Below are 16,279 nucleotides of genomic sequence, written 5' to 3'. Positions count from 1 at the left end.
TGGATACTTCAGTATCTCTTGTTTCCTGGATACTTCAGTATCTCTTGTTTCCTTGTTGTGTTTTCCTGGCCTGTGGCTAAGTAACAGTGTTTTTTCCTATTATGTGAAAGGTGTTCAGATAACTAACAAAGGAAATCAATAATGCTCAGTTCAGTACTAGTATAAATATAAATGTTGATATTTTCTTCAGGGTAGATTGAGCAGAAGGAAAGGGAGTTCCCATAAGAACATTGGTCCTTTTAGATGCTCACTACCTCCACCCCTGATAAATCCTTATTGGTGAATAAGAAAACTGGATGTCTCACTCCCTTTCAGTGTCCTTCAGGAGTCTGCCATTGTTTTTATTTCAATCATTCTGTGCATTACTAGATCAGACATCAACATTGAAACACCAGTACTAAAATACAGTCAAAATAAAGAAATATATATTCTTGATTGATGCAGTTCATTAATCAAAATTTTCTTTTGACTACGTTTCCTGTACAATAGATTGAGTAGACTGTGGAAGCTGTCTAGCTGAACTCGAGCATGAATTTCCTATCAAACTCGTATACTTGCTTTCCCATTTTCTTTTTAAAATTTCACCTACCTTGAGTTATTTCTTAGGGGGGAGCACACAAACATGTACGCAGATTTTTTTTCCAGTATCTATTTCTTGTTATTATTAGAATAATATCAGATTACAGTTTCTTCATTTGATGTATAACATGCACTGTCAATAATGATGATTGCTGGAATATTTAAAATTGCAGTTCTATAGGTCTGAATATGTTCTTTCACAAACTTAAATTGAAAACATGAAGAGGAAGAGGACCCCTGGTATTAAGATAAGGTGCCTTTCCTGTAAATGCTTATCATAGTGACACCTGAATTGTGTCATAGGAGTGAGCCCTAGAGCAGGAGCCAGCAGACCTAAATCCTCACCCCATTTCTGCAGGTAATTTGTTCCCTGACTAGATAAGCAGCTTAACCTCTTTGGACCTCAGCTGAAGACTGGTGGTTTGGAACTAAATATCAAAAGTTTGTTACAGATGCATAATCACTGAGAACAGTAAGGCATCATTCTGTCCATGCTTGATGACAAGTTTTCCCTCCATCCGGGAGATAGAGCAGTTTTAGACACACCCTCCTCTCCGGAGCTTTTATGGCCCAGTGGAAGGAGACAGGCCCAGCGCTAAGAGCTTTTTCATTAAATGTTAATATTGGTAGAATACTTAGAAATGTCATGACATTTACTTAATTAGTTTAATATATACACTCCAAATCAAACTCAATCTGGGGAGGAATGCTCATTCTAGACCTAATGCTGTTTGCCTTTTCTTTTGATTTTAGGAGCTTATTTAATGAAAAGTGCCATAGACTGAAAAACCAAACATGAGGGTAGCAGGTAAGATACTTAATTCAGTAGAAATAATTTTGCTTTTTGTATAACCTGTTTGTTTAGTAATGACTGAATGAGAAGGTAAATAATCATTTTCTATGTTGAGTGTGACTGAATATAACAAACTAAATCATTATTTAGCCTTTTTACTTTTTTAGGTAGTTGGCAAATCATAAATTGGACGTTTAGTGGGTTCTACATAAGTTTTTTGGGGACACTTCTGTTGAAATTATTTATGCTAAATATTTTAAGTTATGGTTTTTAATGTTTACGTCCTTATACATTAAGCTTGTTTGCCTAATAATATAAAAATATATATGTATAATGTTCATATAAAGAACGATTTTGACAACTTAGGGAGGCTGGTTTTTATTTTTGCTAAGTTGTAGCTTGTTGAGAAAAATGAATTGTGAGCTTTAAAAGCTTAAATCTTTCCTATGTGTGTACATAAATTGAAACTAGTGTACATGAAGAATTCAGTAAAATGTGTTTTGCCTAAATGACTGTTGTATTTGCTAGGTCAGGTTTAGCCTGCATAAGTGAGGTTATGTGTGAGGACATCTTCTCCTTAGGTAGCATACTGAGGAAATTTAAAAATACCATTTGGTGTTCATAGTATTAAGGTAGTTACCTTTATCAAAAGACAGATCCATAAATAACAGGAGAGGCTGAGACCTGTTCCTAACTACAGTGAAAACAAGTGTGATCCCTCCACCCTGCCCCTCTAGCACAGCCACTGTGTAGAAGAAATGCACACTTTACATAGAAATTTCTACTAAGTAGTGTGTGTCCATCATAGGAGACAGCTTGTCATTTCTCAAAATCAAGGTAGTCATTCTTTTAATTATCATCTCACCAGTAAAAAAAAATATTCTTATGGGGGCGTCTCTAAAGGTATGGTTCTAAAAGTACGTTACTTATTTAAGCATGGTGATTTGAAATAAAGCAAGTTTCTCTTTCTCATGTAATTCTACATTCATTCTAGTTGAAATTAACTTTGTCATCTAATCCATTTCTCTGATTTTGACTATTAATACCAAGGTTAATTGATGAGTAATTATTCACTGAGTGCTGATGTTATATTTGACACTGTTCTTAGTATAGGTCTCAAGGGGACTGCCTTTAATGAAGGAATAAGGAAGATTAGCTATTAGCTTATTGATTGTAGACTAATTAATCTCTTCTAATTAAAAAAAAATCCTGGTTGCTTTGAAATATCCTTATAGCCATTATTCTTACAGTGAGGCATTAATATCTCAAGTTTATGCTTTTTGGTTTGTGAAAAATAGGGACACACTCAGATTAGTACAGTCCATGGCTGGCAGTAGGAGGGAATCTCATGGGTGGAATGGGAACTGTGGTGTGCTGTGGGTAAGCCCCTCCCAGTCCAGAAGTGGATGGTGACAGCTCTGGAGGAGCCCCTCTGCAACAGGAGGTCCAGAACCCTACCGTTATGGAGGCTCTGCTGGTCTTCACCCGCCTGCCCCTCTCAGGGACCTTCTGCTTGTTCTATCACCAGTTAGTTTCTCCGCCTCTAAATTCTCTGCCTCTTAGAGCTTTTGTTTCCTCCTGCTTCCTTTGATGGTTTCTTATACTTCAATAGGTCTTGGTTTAAAACTAAATTCTGCCGCTGACTAGTTATGTGACCTTAGGCAAGTGATCTAAATCTTTGACCTTGTTTTCCTTATTTGTAAAATGAAAAGAGTATCTTGAAAGGCTGTGCAAATGAAGTTCTGCTAATAAGGCACTTAGATCTGTAGTAGGCACTCACTAAATGGTGTGTGTATATTTTATATACATGTATGTATCTGTAAATATGATGTATATTGTTTAGTGTAGGCTTAGGTTTAGCTTGGTATTGAATTTAGTCCAGAACTTTTGTGTATTATAAACTTGGTATCTTAATCACTGTACTATTTCAGTCTTGAACAACGAAGGTTTGGTACATCTGCTTTAAGGGACAGGGAAAGATTATTTGCACACGCCCATGATTGCTAGAAAATGAGATGTTAAGACTGTCATGTGACGTATAATCTTCCAGCCCTTGGTCTTAAATGATCCAGAAGGAATATGCCACCTGTTAACCTTTAGTAAACACTTGTTTAGAGTGTTACTGTGTATCAATACAAGGCACTCTACTAGATCCTGTGGGGGAAGAGTTCAAAGCCTAATGGAATTTTACTCGCTTCTGTGCTGAAAATGTAGATGACTTGTAGTCACTCTTTTTTTTTCTTTTTAGTCAAACAAAGTCACAAAAATTATAATCATCCTCATCAGTTCACTCAGTCCCATGTAATTAATTTATTTTTTCATCTTGATCTTTTGTTAGCACTTTTATGAATTCATCAGTTTTCCATTAGAGTTCTGAAAACGCTTATTCATTCAGTTCAGCAGTATAGTCAGTTACCAGAAACCCATACTTGTCAGTCTTTTTCATGAAAACAGGAAGCAGTTTTGGAAGGGGGAGAAGGAACAAAACAGGAGGCGGGGTGGGAATTGATTGGTTTAGTAGTTAGGCTTCCTCCTTGCCATCTCATTTCTATATTTATAGAGCGTTTCTAAATAAAAATGAGTAGCTCTGAGAATCTCCCGCTTCTCAGCATCGTCAGCCCTCCTGAGCATCATCAGTTCATCCATTTCCCATCCCCGTAAGGATACAGTCCCAGTCTCTGCGTTTATGAAATTAGGATGAACACAGTTCTGTTTTGCTCTTCCTTATCCGGTAAGTTGAGTTTTGGTAGTTTCCCTGAAGAATGTGGTAATTTGATGGTAGTGGAGAACCTTACAAAGCACTGGGCTCTGTCAGGATCCCTGGATTCCTGTCCTTGTGCTGCCGCTAAGATATCTGTAATCTTGGGCACTTGCCTCACTTGTGGGCTTTTGTTTCCTTAAGTAAGGATAGTGAAATGACTGCTGATCTTTTAGATCAATTTAAATTAAACTTTTGGTAAGAGAGGGGAATGGAGATTATATAGGCAAATATTAATATTGTTTCTGAATAGCCTAATGAGATGGCTCTGAAATTCTAAGAGTAAGAAGATGATGTTTCTTTCCTGTCATTTTTCATGTCCTTTCGTATCTTGTACTTTTTCTTTCCTAGATTTGCTTAGCTGTGGAGAAGAAAGACAAGTGATGATTCACATTAAGCAGTTAATTAATTAGTAGCAGTGCTAATTATTTGTAAGGCACTCAGAAATAATTAAACATATAAAGGTACGGAAGACTAAGAGTCTGTTCACAGAGCTTACCATGTAACCGTGTTAAATGTGACAGGTGCCAAATTCAGTCCTCCAGGAGTGGGGAACGCGTGGCTTAAACTTTGGTGTTAAGTATGAGGGGAGATATTTCATTGTTCACCATACCAGGAGCACTTGTGTGCTTCAAGAGATGTGTGGGTTGGTGAGGACAGTAAGCCTGTTACATTTCACTTGAGAACTCATTGCCGAGTGGACATCCTGGTCTGTTGCCTTAGTATCTCTGGAAGGTTCAGTGTTTTTGTATCCTCTCTGTCTTGTATTGCCCTTTATCATTGAAAAGGATTGAGAATGTGTCATCCCGCATACTTGGTGGCAGTGTTCCATTGGCCTTGGTACTTTTGTGTAGTCAGCCAGAAGTTGATAGCAGGTCATTTTTTTTCCATGAGAAAACTAAGCAGATGACTCAGGCAGTCCTGTGTCTAGGTTGCTAGACAACCTCATAATTGTTTGATCAGAAAAATCAATCAAAATAGATTGTTGGTACAGTTTTTGTTGTAACTCAAGTAAAATTAAGATCCAGTAGATAAGAAGTAGATATTTGTTAGTCTTAAGAATTTTTTAAATACACTTACGTTTTTCATGGAAATGCATAACTAAAAATTCGGTGGGCTCATAAGCTCATGTTGAATTATTTCTGCCCTTTATCTAGGTGCTGCAAAGTTGGTGGTAGCTGTGGCAGTATTTTTACTGACATTCTATGTTATTTCTCAAGTATTTGAAATAAAAATGGATGCAAGTTTAGGAAATCTATTTGGTAAGTTTTATTTCTTTTTCCCTTTCTTAAATTTTATTTGTGATGAGATTGTCTTTAAATTTTTACCAGTTATCAACATTGAGTTACTCTGCTGTTTAGGCTGTCTAGAAAAGAAAATGAAATTATATTGGTAAGTGTGATTCATTGGAATATTCTAAAATGTACAATAGAAAATCTTACAATTAATTCAATATAAAGCACGAATCTTCTATTCAACATTTTGAATATATTTAATGGGGCCTATTTTATGCATGCCTACGGACATTATTCATGGCATTCTAAATGCACATGCTAGAAGATATCACACCCTATTTGAGTTGGCTGCTTAAAAACTTGGAACCAAATCTAACCCTCAGTTAGCAAGTGATTAGGAGTCATGATAATGCATTTTAAATACCAGCCATAGAAATCCATCTTGCTTTCCTACCCTTATTTTCCTTCTGCACCAATTTTCCTTTTAGCAATTTATTTGATGCTATGTTGTAAATGTACCACTACGAGCTGCCTTAATTCAGTTTTAAACAAAATCTTTAAGTTGATAAAATAAGTTAACATTTGAAGTGTTTGAATAAGCTTTGGCTGAGCACTGTTTAAAGTATTAAAAAATAACTCATGAAAGGTCAGGCTCTGAAACCTAGAAACAGTATTTTGACCTAGTAGGCAGAAATCAAATGAAACAACCTTGAGATCTCTGGAATAGTTGGTGAGTTTTGCTTTCCGTAAATTAATACAAGACCGAATACATTCCCTCTCACATCTAGTTTCAAGACTCCCTTAAACCAGTGTTTCTCAAACTTCGATGTCAAGGGAATCTCTAGGGAATCTTGATAAATGCAGATTCTGATTCAGTGTCTGGGATGGGGCCTGAGAGTCTGCATTTCTAACAAGATCCCAGGTGATGCTGATTTCCCATCCATGGACCATATACTAGGTATCAGGCTTTAGACAGTTATGGCATGTAGTCCTCAAGTTTCTGTATATTTTCATTTCTGTACATGTTCAGGTGACTTTTCTTACAATGACTACTTAAAAGTACTTCCTTGTTTTGCACTGAATTCTGCCTTTTATTCTCCCAAGTAATTTCAATCCACTGATCTTGCTTCTACCTGCTGGAGCTCTCTTCCACATTAATGATCTGTTAAATAGTTAAGTTGTGGTTATTCTCCTCCATGCCATCTTTTTATAAGTGTTCATCTTATCAAGTTATAAAATCCTCCCTTTGAACCATTCTTCTTAATGCACTGTTTATTTTCCTCCTGTCAGTTTTTTGGCACCCATCTTAAAATGAAGTATCCAGGATCGGGCGTAGAATAGTTGTTGCAAAGTGTAGTGAGAATTGTCTTGACTTCTCCTGGGCTATGTGCGTCTGTTACTGCAAAGGGCCAGCCTGGGGTCCTTTGAGAGCACAGCTGGTTTCAGTTGAAGGATGGGGCACAAAAACATGGAAGGCATTGAGGACTTGTTCAGTGTTGCTGTGGAAACAGTGTGCTGTAGCTAATTCTTCTAAGTAAGGTTGATGGTAAGGGAGACAACTGTGGGGATGGTAGCTTGAGGCAGAAGTAAGTTGAACATTTTTTTCTTTTTTGAAGTAATAGAGAGGTTTTCACTTCTCTATAGGCCGCGGGCAAAGAGTCAGTGAATTACAAATCAATGGGAAGAGATTAAACAGAGAGAAAAGGATGATCCTGGAGAGAAGGGGGCCACGGGACCATTGGTACAAATGAAAAATTACTTTGGGAAAAGGCCCACTGTTTTCAGAGAGAAGAGGCTGGGTGTGGCCACAGTGTTTCCCTGGTTTAGATCTTCATCTCTAGTCTGGATGGTTTATTTGGACATTGCAGGGATGTTCTTGGGTCTATTTCTTACCTTTGATATCTGCCTATGTCACCACTGCCAGAGCAATTCTCTTAAAACTCTTGAACCTTTAGTATTTCAGTGGAGAGTAAAATCTGAACTCCCTGCTAGGATGGCACTCAGTCCCCAGCCTGCCTCTGCCTTCCCCACCTGTACTCCCCCACCCTTCCTGCCCTCCCTCCCCCCGCTGGCTGTGCCCACGTGCACGTGATCTACAGACACAAACCCTGTCCTGTCCTTTCCTACCTCAGCCTTCATTCATGCTTCCTCACCCCGCGCATCTTTCTCATCTCCCCTTCATCTGTTAATCCTTCTCATTTTTCAAAACTGCATAAATGCCCCTTCTTGGGAGAAATTGTATTTTAGTCTCCCTCTTTTCCCTGTTAGAATGTTTGTCCTTTTTCTGAACTGTCCATTATAATGCATAGTACTTATATCTCAATTTGGCCTGACTTTATTCTGCCTTACGTTATAGAATTTCTTTTATTCTTCTTCATGTATTTGGCCTCCCTTACTGGAGAATGAATGTTGAGAGCAATAATATCTTAGTGACTCACCCAGCATCTAGCGCTGGGTCCTGTACATAATAAATGCTGATTGAATAGAAAATGGATATAGGTAATTGAGGATTAGGATTTTTACATGGGGAGGAGGAGTATTTTCAAAGTGGGATTCATTTAAAGCTGTATTAGTTGACAAGCCACTGGTCGTCAGCTATGAACAAACACTGAGCTACTTTAACTAGGATAGTCGTCTTTCTTAATTTTCATTTTGATTTTTCCTAATGTTACGAACGTGCAAGTTTTTATTGTGTATGTTTTAGCTACTTAATTTAGGCATTCTTAGGGCAGATGGTTTATTTTGTTGTCATAACTGAAGTTAGGACAACTGAAGTTATGTTTTGTATCCACAAAACCTTATTGGATTCCAATCTATTGAATTGGTGAAAATTTAATTTGTGTGGTTATTTTTAATTCTTATTTCAGAATAATTCAGCAAAGATGGAGATATGGTTGTGTTTGCCATTTGTTTAGCATCTAACAAGTTTAACTCAACATTAAGATTGTTTCTATAATCAGTATCTTAGAGGGACCCATGAGATTAGCTATAGTTCTTTTGGTGGTGAACTTTTCCCATTTTTCAACTTGTTGATATAATAACTTACTTGATAGTTTATGTAGATTTACATTCAAGTTGATTATATAGTACTGTTTTAGAAAAATACAACATTTCTAGAAAGGAAGAATGAAAAATTTTGCCTGCAATTAGTAGTTGAAATAACCAAAATAGATTCTGATTTTTTTTAAACAATTTTTAACAAAACTTTTTATTTTAAGATAATTGTGGATTCACATGCATTTGTAAGAGATAATATGGAGAGATCCTACATACCCTTTGCTCAGTTTCTCATTGGTAACGTCTTATAAAGCTACATACAGTGTAGTGTCACACTAGGACATCAACATGGATACAATCTACCAGTCTTAGTTATGATTGTGGTTTAACATAGTGTTAGTTTTCAATATGGATACTTAACAGCTAGTAAATGTACTGAAAACAGTCCAAAATATTTTTGCAGTAAGTACTTAATATTCTCTTTAGTCGATTTATTTTTACCTTTCAGATTTAAACCACTGAAATATTATATACATATAAATTATTTGAGACATTATTAAAAACTAAAGTACAAAGTAGTTCTATTGAATTTCTTTAGCCTGACTTGTTGAAAGACATTCACTGATAAAGCCAAATGTTTATTATCGTTTCTTGAAGTGAAAAGCTGAATATATTGAAAGACGTTAAGAATTAAAGCTATCAAGGTAGTTTGAGAAATGGAGGTTGCAGAAAAGGAGGGATTTTTGTGTTCGTGTGTTGTGCCCAAACTCTACATGTGGAAAACATCCCATTTTATTTATGAAAATTTACCTTTTTGGCCTCCAGGTGCTAAAATTCTCAGAACTTCAGGCCAAATAGAGGGCTTTTGCTTGTGATGCATATTAGATAAAATTTGTTTTAATCTGAAAAGTTTTTCACAAGAGGCTTTTTTTTTTCCTTTGAGCATCTTCTCCCCTTACTCTTACACAAATTAAATGGAGGTGATGTTATTTCTCAAAAGTCTGATGATTAAGAAACATTTACCCCAAATTTTATCCCAGTAAAGTTTTTAAAATTGAGTTGCATTGATTTATTATTTATTTATTAATACCTCTTAAGTTTTCCAATCAAACCCATTTGACCATTTTAGAAGCTCATCCCTGGTTTTCCTTCTGTCTCCTTTTCCTCAGCCACACTCTTCCTCTGAGTGTTAGTTGATGATTAATGTCTCTAAGATTTCTCTCCTCAGCCCTCTCCTCATTTTAAATTCTCCCTTTGTGTGGCCTCATCATTTGCCAATTTTCCAGTTTATATCTTCATCCCAGGTCTCATTTACAGCTGGCCTCTAGACTTCTGCCTGGGTCTTCTCCAAGTGTCTTAAAATTAACAGGTCCACAGAGAGCTCAGCACCCATTACCACACCCCATCTCCTCACTAGACAACAAACATCTTGAGTGAGAGACAGTGTTTTTGTTCTTTGGCTCATGTAAATGGATAAATGAATGCTTCTAAAGGCAAATGTCTGAGCGGTAAACTTGATTCCTCCCTTTCCATCACCCCTCCATCTGGTCTGTTCCACAGCCTTAGTTGTTCTGAGCCTGTCTACTTCTTTTAAACCCACAGTCACTGCTTTTGTTCAGGTTGCTACCCTTTTTTACCTGGATTACCTTAGCGGCGTCCTTGTCCTTGTGGACTCCTTGTCTCGAGTCTTGAACCCTCTGCAGTCTGTGCTCCACTCTGCAGTCAGAAGGATGGTTCTGAAAGCTCCCTATCCTGCTTCCTGCTCCTGGCAGGACTAGTGGTTTTTATACCTGTGATCATTAGACCTCAGACAGTCCCATTTTGTTGGGCGGGGGGTGAATATAAGTCTGGGTGCTAGAATGAGATATGGCTTTGAAAACTGGCTCTGCCGATTACTAATTATGCATAGAACAAATCCAGTTGCTAAACCTATCTGTTCTCAGTTTCTTTCTCTTTAAAACAGAGGTGATGGGCAAATCAACAATACATGCAAAAGTACTTGATAGAGTGCCCCACATATGTGAATGAGCTGTTATATTACCCCTGTTTTGATCCCACTGTCTTCCCCATATCTGGCTATCATAAGTTGGGTATGCCAGCATTCCTGATTTGAACAATATTCCTCCGTAAGCATCTTAACATCTGAGCCTGATGGTACATGTTTGTTTAGGTCTAAGTGAAATTGAGACTTTCTTATTTTTTTTAATTAATTTATTTATTCATTTATTTTTGGCTGCATTGGGTCTTCATTGCTGGGCACACGCGGGCTTTCTCTAGTTGCGGAGAGCAGGGGCTACTCTTCGTTGCGGTGCGCGGGCTTCTCATTGTGGTGGCTTCTCTTGTTGCGGAGCATGGGCTCTAGACAGGCAGGCTTCAGTAGTTGTGGCGCATGGGCTTAGTTGCTCGCGGCATGTGGGATCTTCCCAGACCAGGGCTCGAACCCGTGTCCTCTGCATTGGCAGGCGGATTCTTAACCACTGCGCAACCAGGGAAGTCTCAAGACTTAATAGTCTGCATGCTGCTAATCACTGGTTGCTAGTCACTCTCTGGCTTTCATTTTCTCATTTACAAAAGTGAGAGCATTGGACTGAATGGTCTCGAATTATTTTTCCCTTTTGTGACATAATTAAGGAAAAATGATATAATTAAGAAAATTGAAAGAATGAGCCCCAGCACCCTAATTTACTAGGGTGATCATTTTTTGTTTCCTTCACGTCTTTGTCCTTATCCGTGAATATATTTAGTACTCACAGATAAAGTTTGTTTTTTGCTCTATTCCATGCATTAAACTTTTCCCATGTGACTGCATTGCATTTATGACTTCAACGGTGCATAATATTCTGAGTGTTCTGTAGAGTTAATGACCTTCATTTACTTAGTCGTTTTCCTGTTTTTAAACATTTACATATTATTTTCAGCTTTAACATTCTGTTCTCCAGTTTCAGTACTGGTTTTATAGGAAATTCGCAGTTATCTAAAATAGTACAGAACTAAAAACTAAGTGACTATTTATAGTCAAACAGCTGGCAAACATTTATGACACTGCATGCTTATTAGCTAAATCAGGAAATGGCTAGCCACAATACTGTTGACGATCTGAATTATAATCTCCTGGGCTGGGATCAGATGTTTGTGCTTTTAAAAAACTCTTAAGTGTAGATGTCCAGGTTGACATCTACTGCATTCGGGTTAAGATTTGATCAGAAAATTCTGGCTTCCTTGAACTGATAAATGATAAAAACTCTTAGTAATGACCTTTTTTTAAATTATTATTGTACCTAATACATTTCTATTTTAGGGAAATTAAAGCTTCCTACCACCACTATCCCTCTTGTGTGCTTCCCACTCCCCAAATCTCTTAGCCTAACCTCTGAGATAGATAGGACTTTATATGCATATGTACAGTACACCATACAGCAGCAACAACTTTAAACACCCTGATAGTCACCAAGTATATATTTAAACTCATTTAAAGGGAAGTTTGAAATACTGTATGTTATGATTTATATATGGAATCTAAAAAGAACAAACTCAGAGAAACAGAAAAGAATGCTGGTTACCAGGTGTTGGGAGGGGGCGGAGTTAATGAGACATTGCTCAAAGGGTACAAACTCCCAGTTATAAGATTAACAAGTTTGGGGATTGAATGTACAACATGGTGATTATAAGCTAATAATACTGTCATATACTTGAATGTTGCTAAAAGAGTAGATCTTTAAATGTTCTCACCACAGAAAGGAAGTGTAAGTATGTAATGGGATAGAGGTGCTAGCTACTATTATTGGGGTGTAGTATTATACCACTATATGTACCGGTATCGTGGTAATCATTTTGCAGTTTTTAAATGTATCATATCAAAGTGTTGTGCACCTAAACTTACACAATTTTATGTGTCAACTGTATCTCGAGAAAGCTGGAAAAAATAAAAAATGAATTTAAAAAAGTTAAGCTTGTAGAGTAACTTTCTGATTGGGATTTAAATTTATAATAACTAAAACTAAACATAAAATGTAAAGGTAAAAACAAAGTACTCTATCAATAATAAAATAATACCCTCCATAATTCCTCTACATAATTGTTTGTAGTGAATTATGTAGCCTAAAGTTACTTTCTCACTTTTTCTCTAAAGTGATATTCATGTTTTATGTATTGTATACTAAGCAATAATTCAAACACATTTTTATAGGCCTGTTAGCTCCACACATGTTTAAAAGTGATACTTGCCAATAACTTTATTCTTTCTAACGAAGATAACTTTTTTTTCCTTAGCAAGGTCAGCATTGGACGCAGTTGCACGTTGTAAGTATTTCATCTCAATATTTTGCAGATGGTTTATTCTTTTTCTCTTAGGCATATGAGAACTATATTCAAACAATGGATATAGTTCAATGTGAGCAAAACTGATTTTAGAAATTATTAAGTTTTAAGGAAGCTATTTGATTGGATAGCTCAATATTTTGGGTATGTATTTATAATGGATATTTTGTTCCATTAGTGTTTTTTAGCTTCAGTATTATAAGTACAGAAAGTGTGTAAAAGAATTCCTAGTTAGGGGATATATGTATATGTGTAGCTGATTCACTTTGTTATAAAGCAGAAACTAACACACCATTTGTAAAGCAATTATACTCCAATAAAGATATTAAAAAAAAAAAGAATTCCTAGTTAGAACTAGTATGTGAGCAGATATTCAGTGATGCATCAGGCTTTTTACTGTCCATTTATTTTGCATATATGGACTGGAAATGCAAAGTAACAATTCCAGACCTCCCCCATCCTGGTTTTTTTAAATAAGCTTAAAAATAATTAGATAAAATATATTTACCCTCATGAAGATCATGTTACTTGTTCCATTTATGTTAACTGTTAGCTTGATTCCTAGGAGGTTCCGTTTTGTTTTGTTTTGAAGTTCTTTGAAACTCTCAGGGAAAAAAAAAAGAACTAGCATGTAGTTTAAGATATGTATATCTTGGTGTTTTGCATAATGCCCTTTGTGATTTGAGATATGAAACAAACTAAATACAGAGTCTGTTAACATTGTTTTCTTAAAATAAATTTTTTTTCTCTCCAAAGCTACAAAACCTCCCAGATATAAATGTGGGATCTCAAAAGCTTGCCCTGAGAAGCATTTTGCTTTTAAAATGGCAAGTGGAGCAGCTAATGTGGTAGGACCCAAAATCTGCCTGGAAGACAATGTGTAAGTATTTATCAGTTTGGAAGTATAACGTGTGCTATTAAATTTTAGCAAACTGAACCTGAGTTTAATGGATCCTTTGAAAATGTATTGGGCATGCTTTTACTAAAGAAAAGTGATTTCCATTTCCATTATACAATTTTTCCCCACTCATTTAAGGAGTCTTAAAGTTCTTACATTCCATATTAAGAGTGACATAAGAACATAGCATTTATTCAGCTTCGTGTAAAGATGAGAGATTTCCTCTGAGTAAATTCCCTACATCCCAACTGGTAGTCATAGACACAAGGTGGCTGTTTAATTTTGATTCTTAAGTAATAGGGGAAAATTTAATTCATTTAAATTAATTAAAAGTTCAGTTCCTCAGTCACACCAGCCACACTTCAAGTGCTAATAGTCACGGACAGCTTGTGCCTACCCAGCTGAACAGCACAGACAGAGGGCATTTCCGTCGCTGCAAAGAAGTCCAAATAGGACCGTTTTTGTCAAATAGATAGCACTGCCCTAGATAATGAACACTTTATCTTACAAACCAACATCTTTCATCTTAAATGTTTGAATGCTGCTTGTTGAAGTATGAAATAACCCAGCAGTAACCTCTAGTCCATTGTGGCCCAGAACTGCTTGCCACTAAACTGAATGGTTTCCTTTACTGAGGTGCTCTACAAAGTATACTTTTTAGGTTTTTTTCAGCCTCCTACCCCAGTGTCCAACTTGATTGTGAAGTTCCTGCCTGTGAAGTTGCAAACCTTACTTTCAGTTGGTTGCTTTTAATCTGGTCTTGCCTGAAAAATTAGATATGTGAGCTTATTTAAGCTTCACATAAAATAATATATGTACCATTAATATGTAGAATAGTGAGGTAATTTTACAGATAGAAGGAAACGAGGCAGTTTTTCCCAGCATTTTGTGTGTCTTTTCTTTTTAATATAGAAGCGCTAACATTTTTATCCTAACCCCTTTTTCAGTTAACCATGCATAGGTTATTTAGTCTCTTAAAATAACACTTTTCTTGTAAATTAAAGGCTTGAGCTAGGTGATCTTTAAGATCCCTACTCATTTCCTTTTTCCTCATGCTGATGATAATCCATTGTCCTCTGATGTCTCATAATAGTCTTGCTTTACTGAATTGAATTAAAAAGCACTTGGATTTTAGAACTTAGTAGATTTTGCATTAAATAACATCCTTCGCATTACCTTAGAGTGTTCCCATTCACCATTTTCACCTTTTTCACCTTGTTTGGCTAAAGGGGCCGGAAATTTGATTCTGAATAATAAGCAGAAGTTTTCTTAGAATGCCCAGCCCATGGTAGATTGTCTTTAGACACCTCTGCCCCCTCGAAGTATGAAAGTTTTAATGCAAAGAAGAAGAGATCAAACTCTAATGAAGACTAGCAGGTTCTCTATTCACAGATTAGAACAGGTCAAAAAGAAGAGAGAAGCATATGTATGCAGGCAGTGGAGTCTGGTAAAATAAGTTTGGGCTCAGAGCCAGAGAACTTGGTTCTAGCATAGTGGGCATGTCATGTAGAATTTGTATTTCAGTTCGTTTAACCGTAAAATTGAGACAGGCTACCTATCCATCCTCTTTTCAGGAATCATTCTGCCATTCCCATGAGAGGCTAAATAATTGATGGGATTTTACAGTTTTGCCTCAGGCCCTGAAATCTAGTCCTTGAAGAAGGACTGAATAATTGGCCAGGGATCCCTAGTGGAGAAATAGGGACAATTCACAGTCTAGTACCTTTTCCAGTATATTCTATTTCTGTATTGAAAGTTTTTCCAGGGAATTCCCTGGTGGTCCAATGGTTAGGATGCCGCGCTTCCACTGGCAGGGGGTGCAGATTTGATCTCTGGTCGGGAAACTAAGATCCTGCATGCTGCGTGGCCAAAAAAAAAAAAAAAAAAAAAAAAAATAATAAAAACAGATTGATACATGGCATATTCATTTGTAGCCAATGGGTAATTTGAGACATTAAGTAGCATGTTTCTAGAAAGTTTTTCCAACAAAAAATGTTAAAGAAAGAGTCTTAAGTTTTCTTAGCATCATTCATTCCATTCACTTATTCAACAAATATTTGCTGAGCACAGTCCCTGCTTTCATGGAACATACAGTATAGTAGGGAGATGGATATTTAAGAAGTAAATGCAAATAATTAGAAATTGTGGCACACGCTGCACAGAGCAGCAAGGTGTGAAGAATACTTACTGGGGCAAGTGAGGTGAGGTCGAGGTGTCCAACTTTAGATTGAGTGGGTCAAGGAATAATTTCTCTAAGACAGTGATGTTTAGTCTGAGAACTAAAGGATAAGAAGGAAGACAGCCAGGTGAAGAGTGGGGGAAGACCATTCTAGACAGAAGGAAGAGCATGCTTGAAGGCCCTAAGATGGGACAGAGCTGGAGAGAAGTAAGGGCTAGGCGAGTGGAATTTACAGGCCATGCAGGGAAAGAGATGAGATCTTTTTCTGAGTGTGCTGAGAGGTTGCTGAAGGTTTTCAAACTCTGGCATGTCATCACTTCATTTACATTGAAGAAAATGATCTGACTGCTGGGTAAAATGATTGGAGAAGTAAAGAGAGCAATTGGAGGGCGATTACCATGGCTGCCATAGCTCTTCAATTCCACTCCCCCCACCCCACACACAGTTAGCAAGAGACTTTTTCTGCCTGTGTACCCACTGAAATATGTAAGTGAATACTAAAAATACATAAGTAGAAATTTTA

The 16,279-nt window shown here is 36.8% G+C and overlaps 1 protein-coding gene across 2 annotated transcripts in view; it reads left to right on the top strand.

The window, feature by feature from the left end:
- FAM3C (family with sequence similarity 3 member C) overlaps positions 1–16,279 on the top strand; it is a 48,157-nt gene that overhangs the window by 12,262 nt on the left and 19,616 nt on the right. The window contains exons 2-5 of one of the 2 annotated variants that reach the window (XM_029234124.1): positions 1,333–1,387; positions 5,288–5,392; positions 12,632–12,661; positions 13,436–13,559. In XM_029234124.1, coding sequence (XP_029089957.1) covers positions 1,375–1,387; positions 5,288–5,392; positions 12,632–12,661; positions 13,436–13,559 — 272 coding nt within the window. In that variant the 5' untranslated portion in view covers positions 1,333–1,374. Of the gene's footprint in view, positions 1–1,332; positions 1,388–3,999; positions 4,104–5,287; positions 5,393–12,631; positions 12,662–13,435; positions 13,560–16,279 lie in introns of those variants that run through there. The other variant, XM_029234123.1, reaches the window with a different exon arrangement.

Source organism: Monodon monoceros, unplaced genomic scaffold (genome assembly GCF_005190385.1).
Source record: "Monodon monoceros isolate NGI ecotype Baffin Bay Population unplaced genomic scaffold, NGI_Narwhal_1 Super_Scaffold_2, whole genome shotgun sequence".
Classification (NCBI taxonomy): Eukaryota; Metazoa; Chordata; class Mammalia; order Artiodactyla; family Monodontidae; genus Monodon; species Monodon monoceros.
The sequence above is the reverse complement of the archived record's forward strand: the minus strand, read 5'-3'. Positions and strand labels throughout refer to the sequence as shown.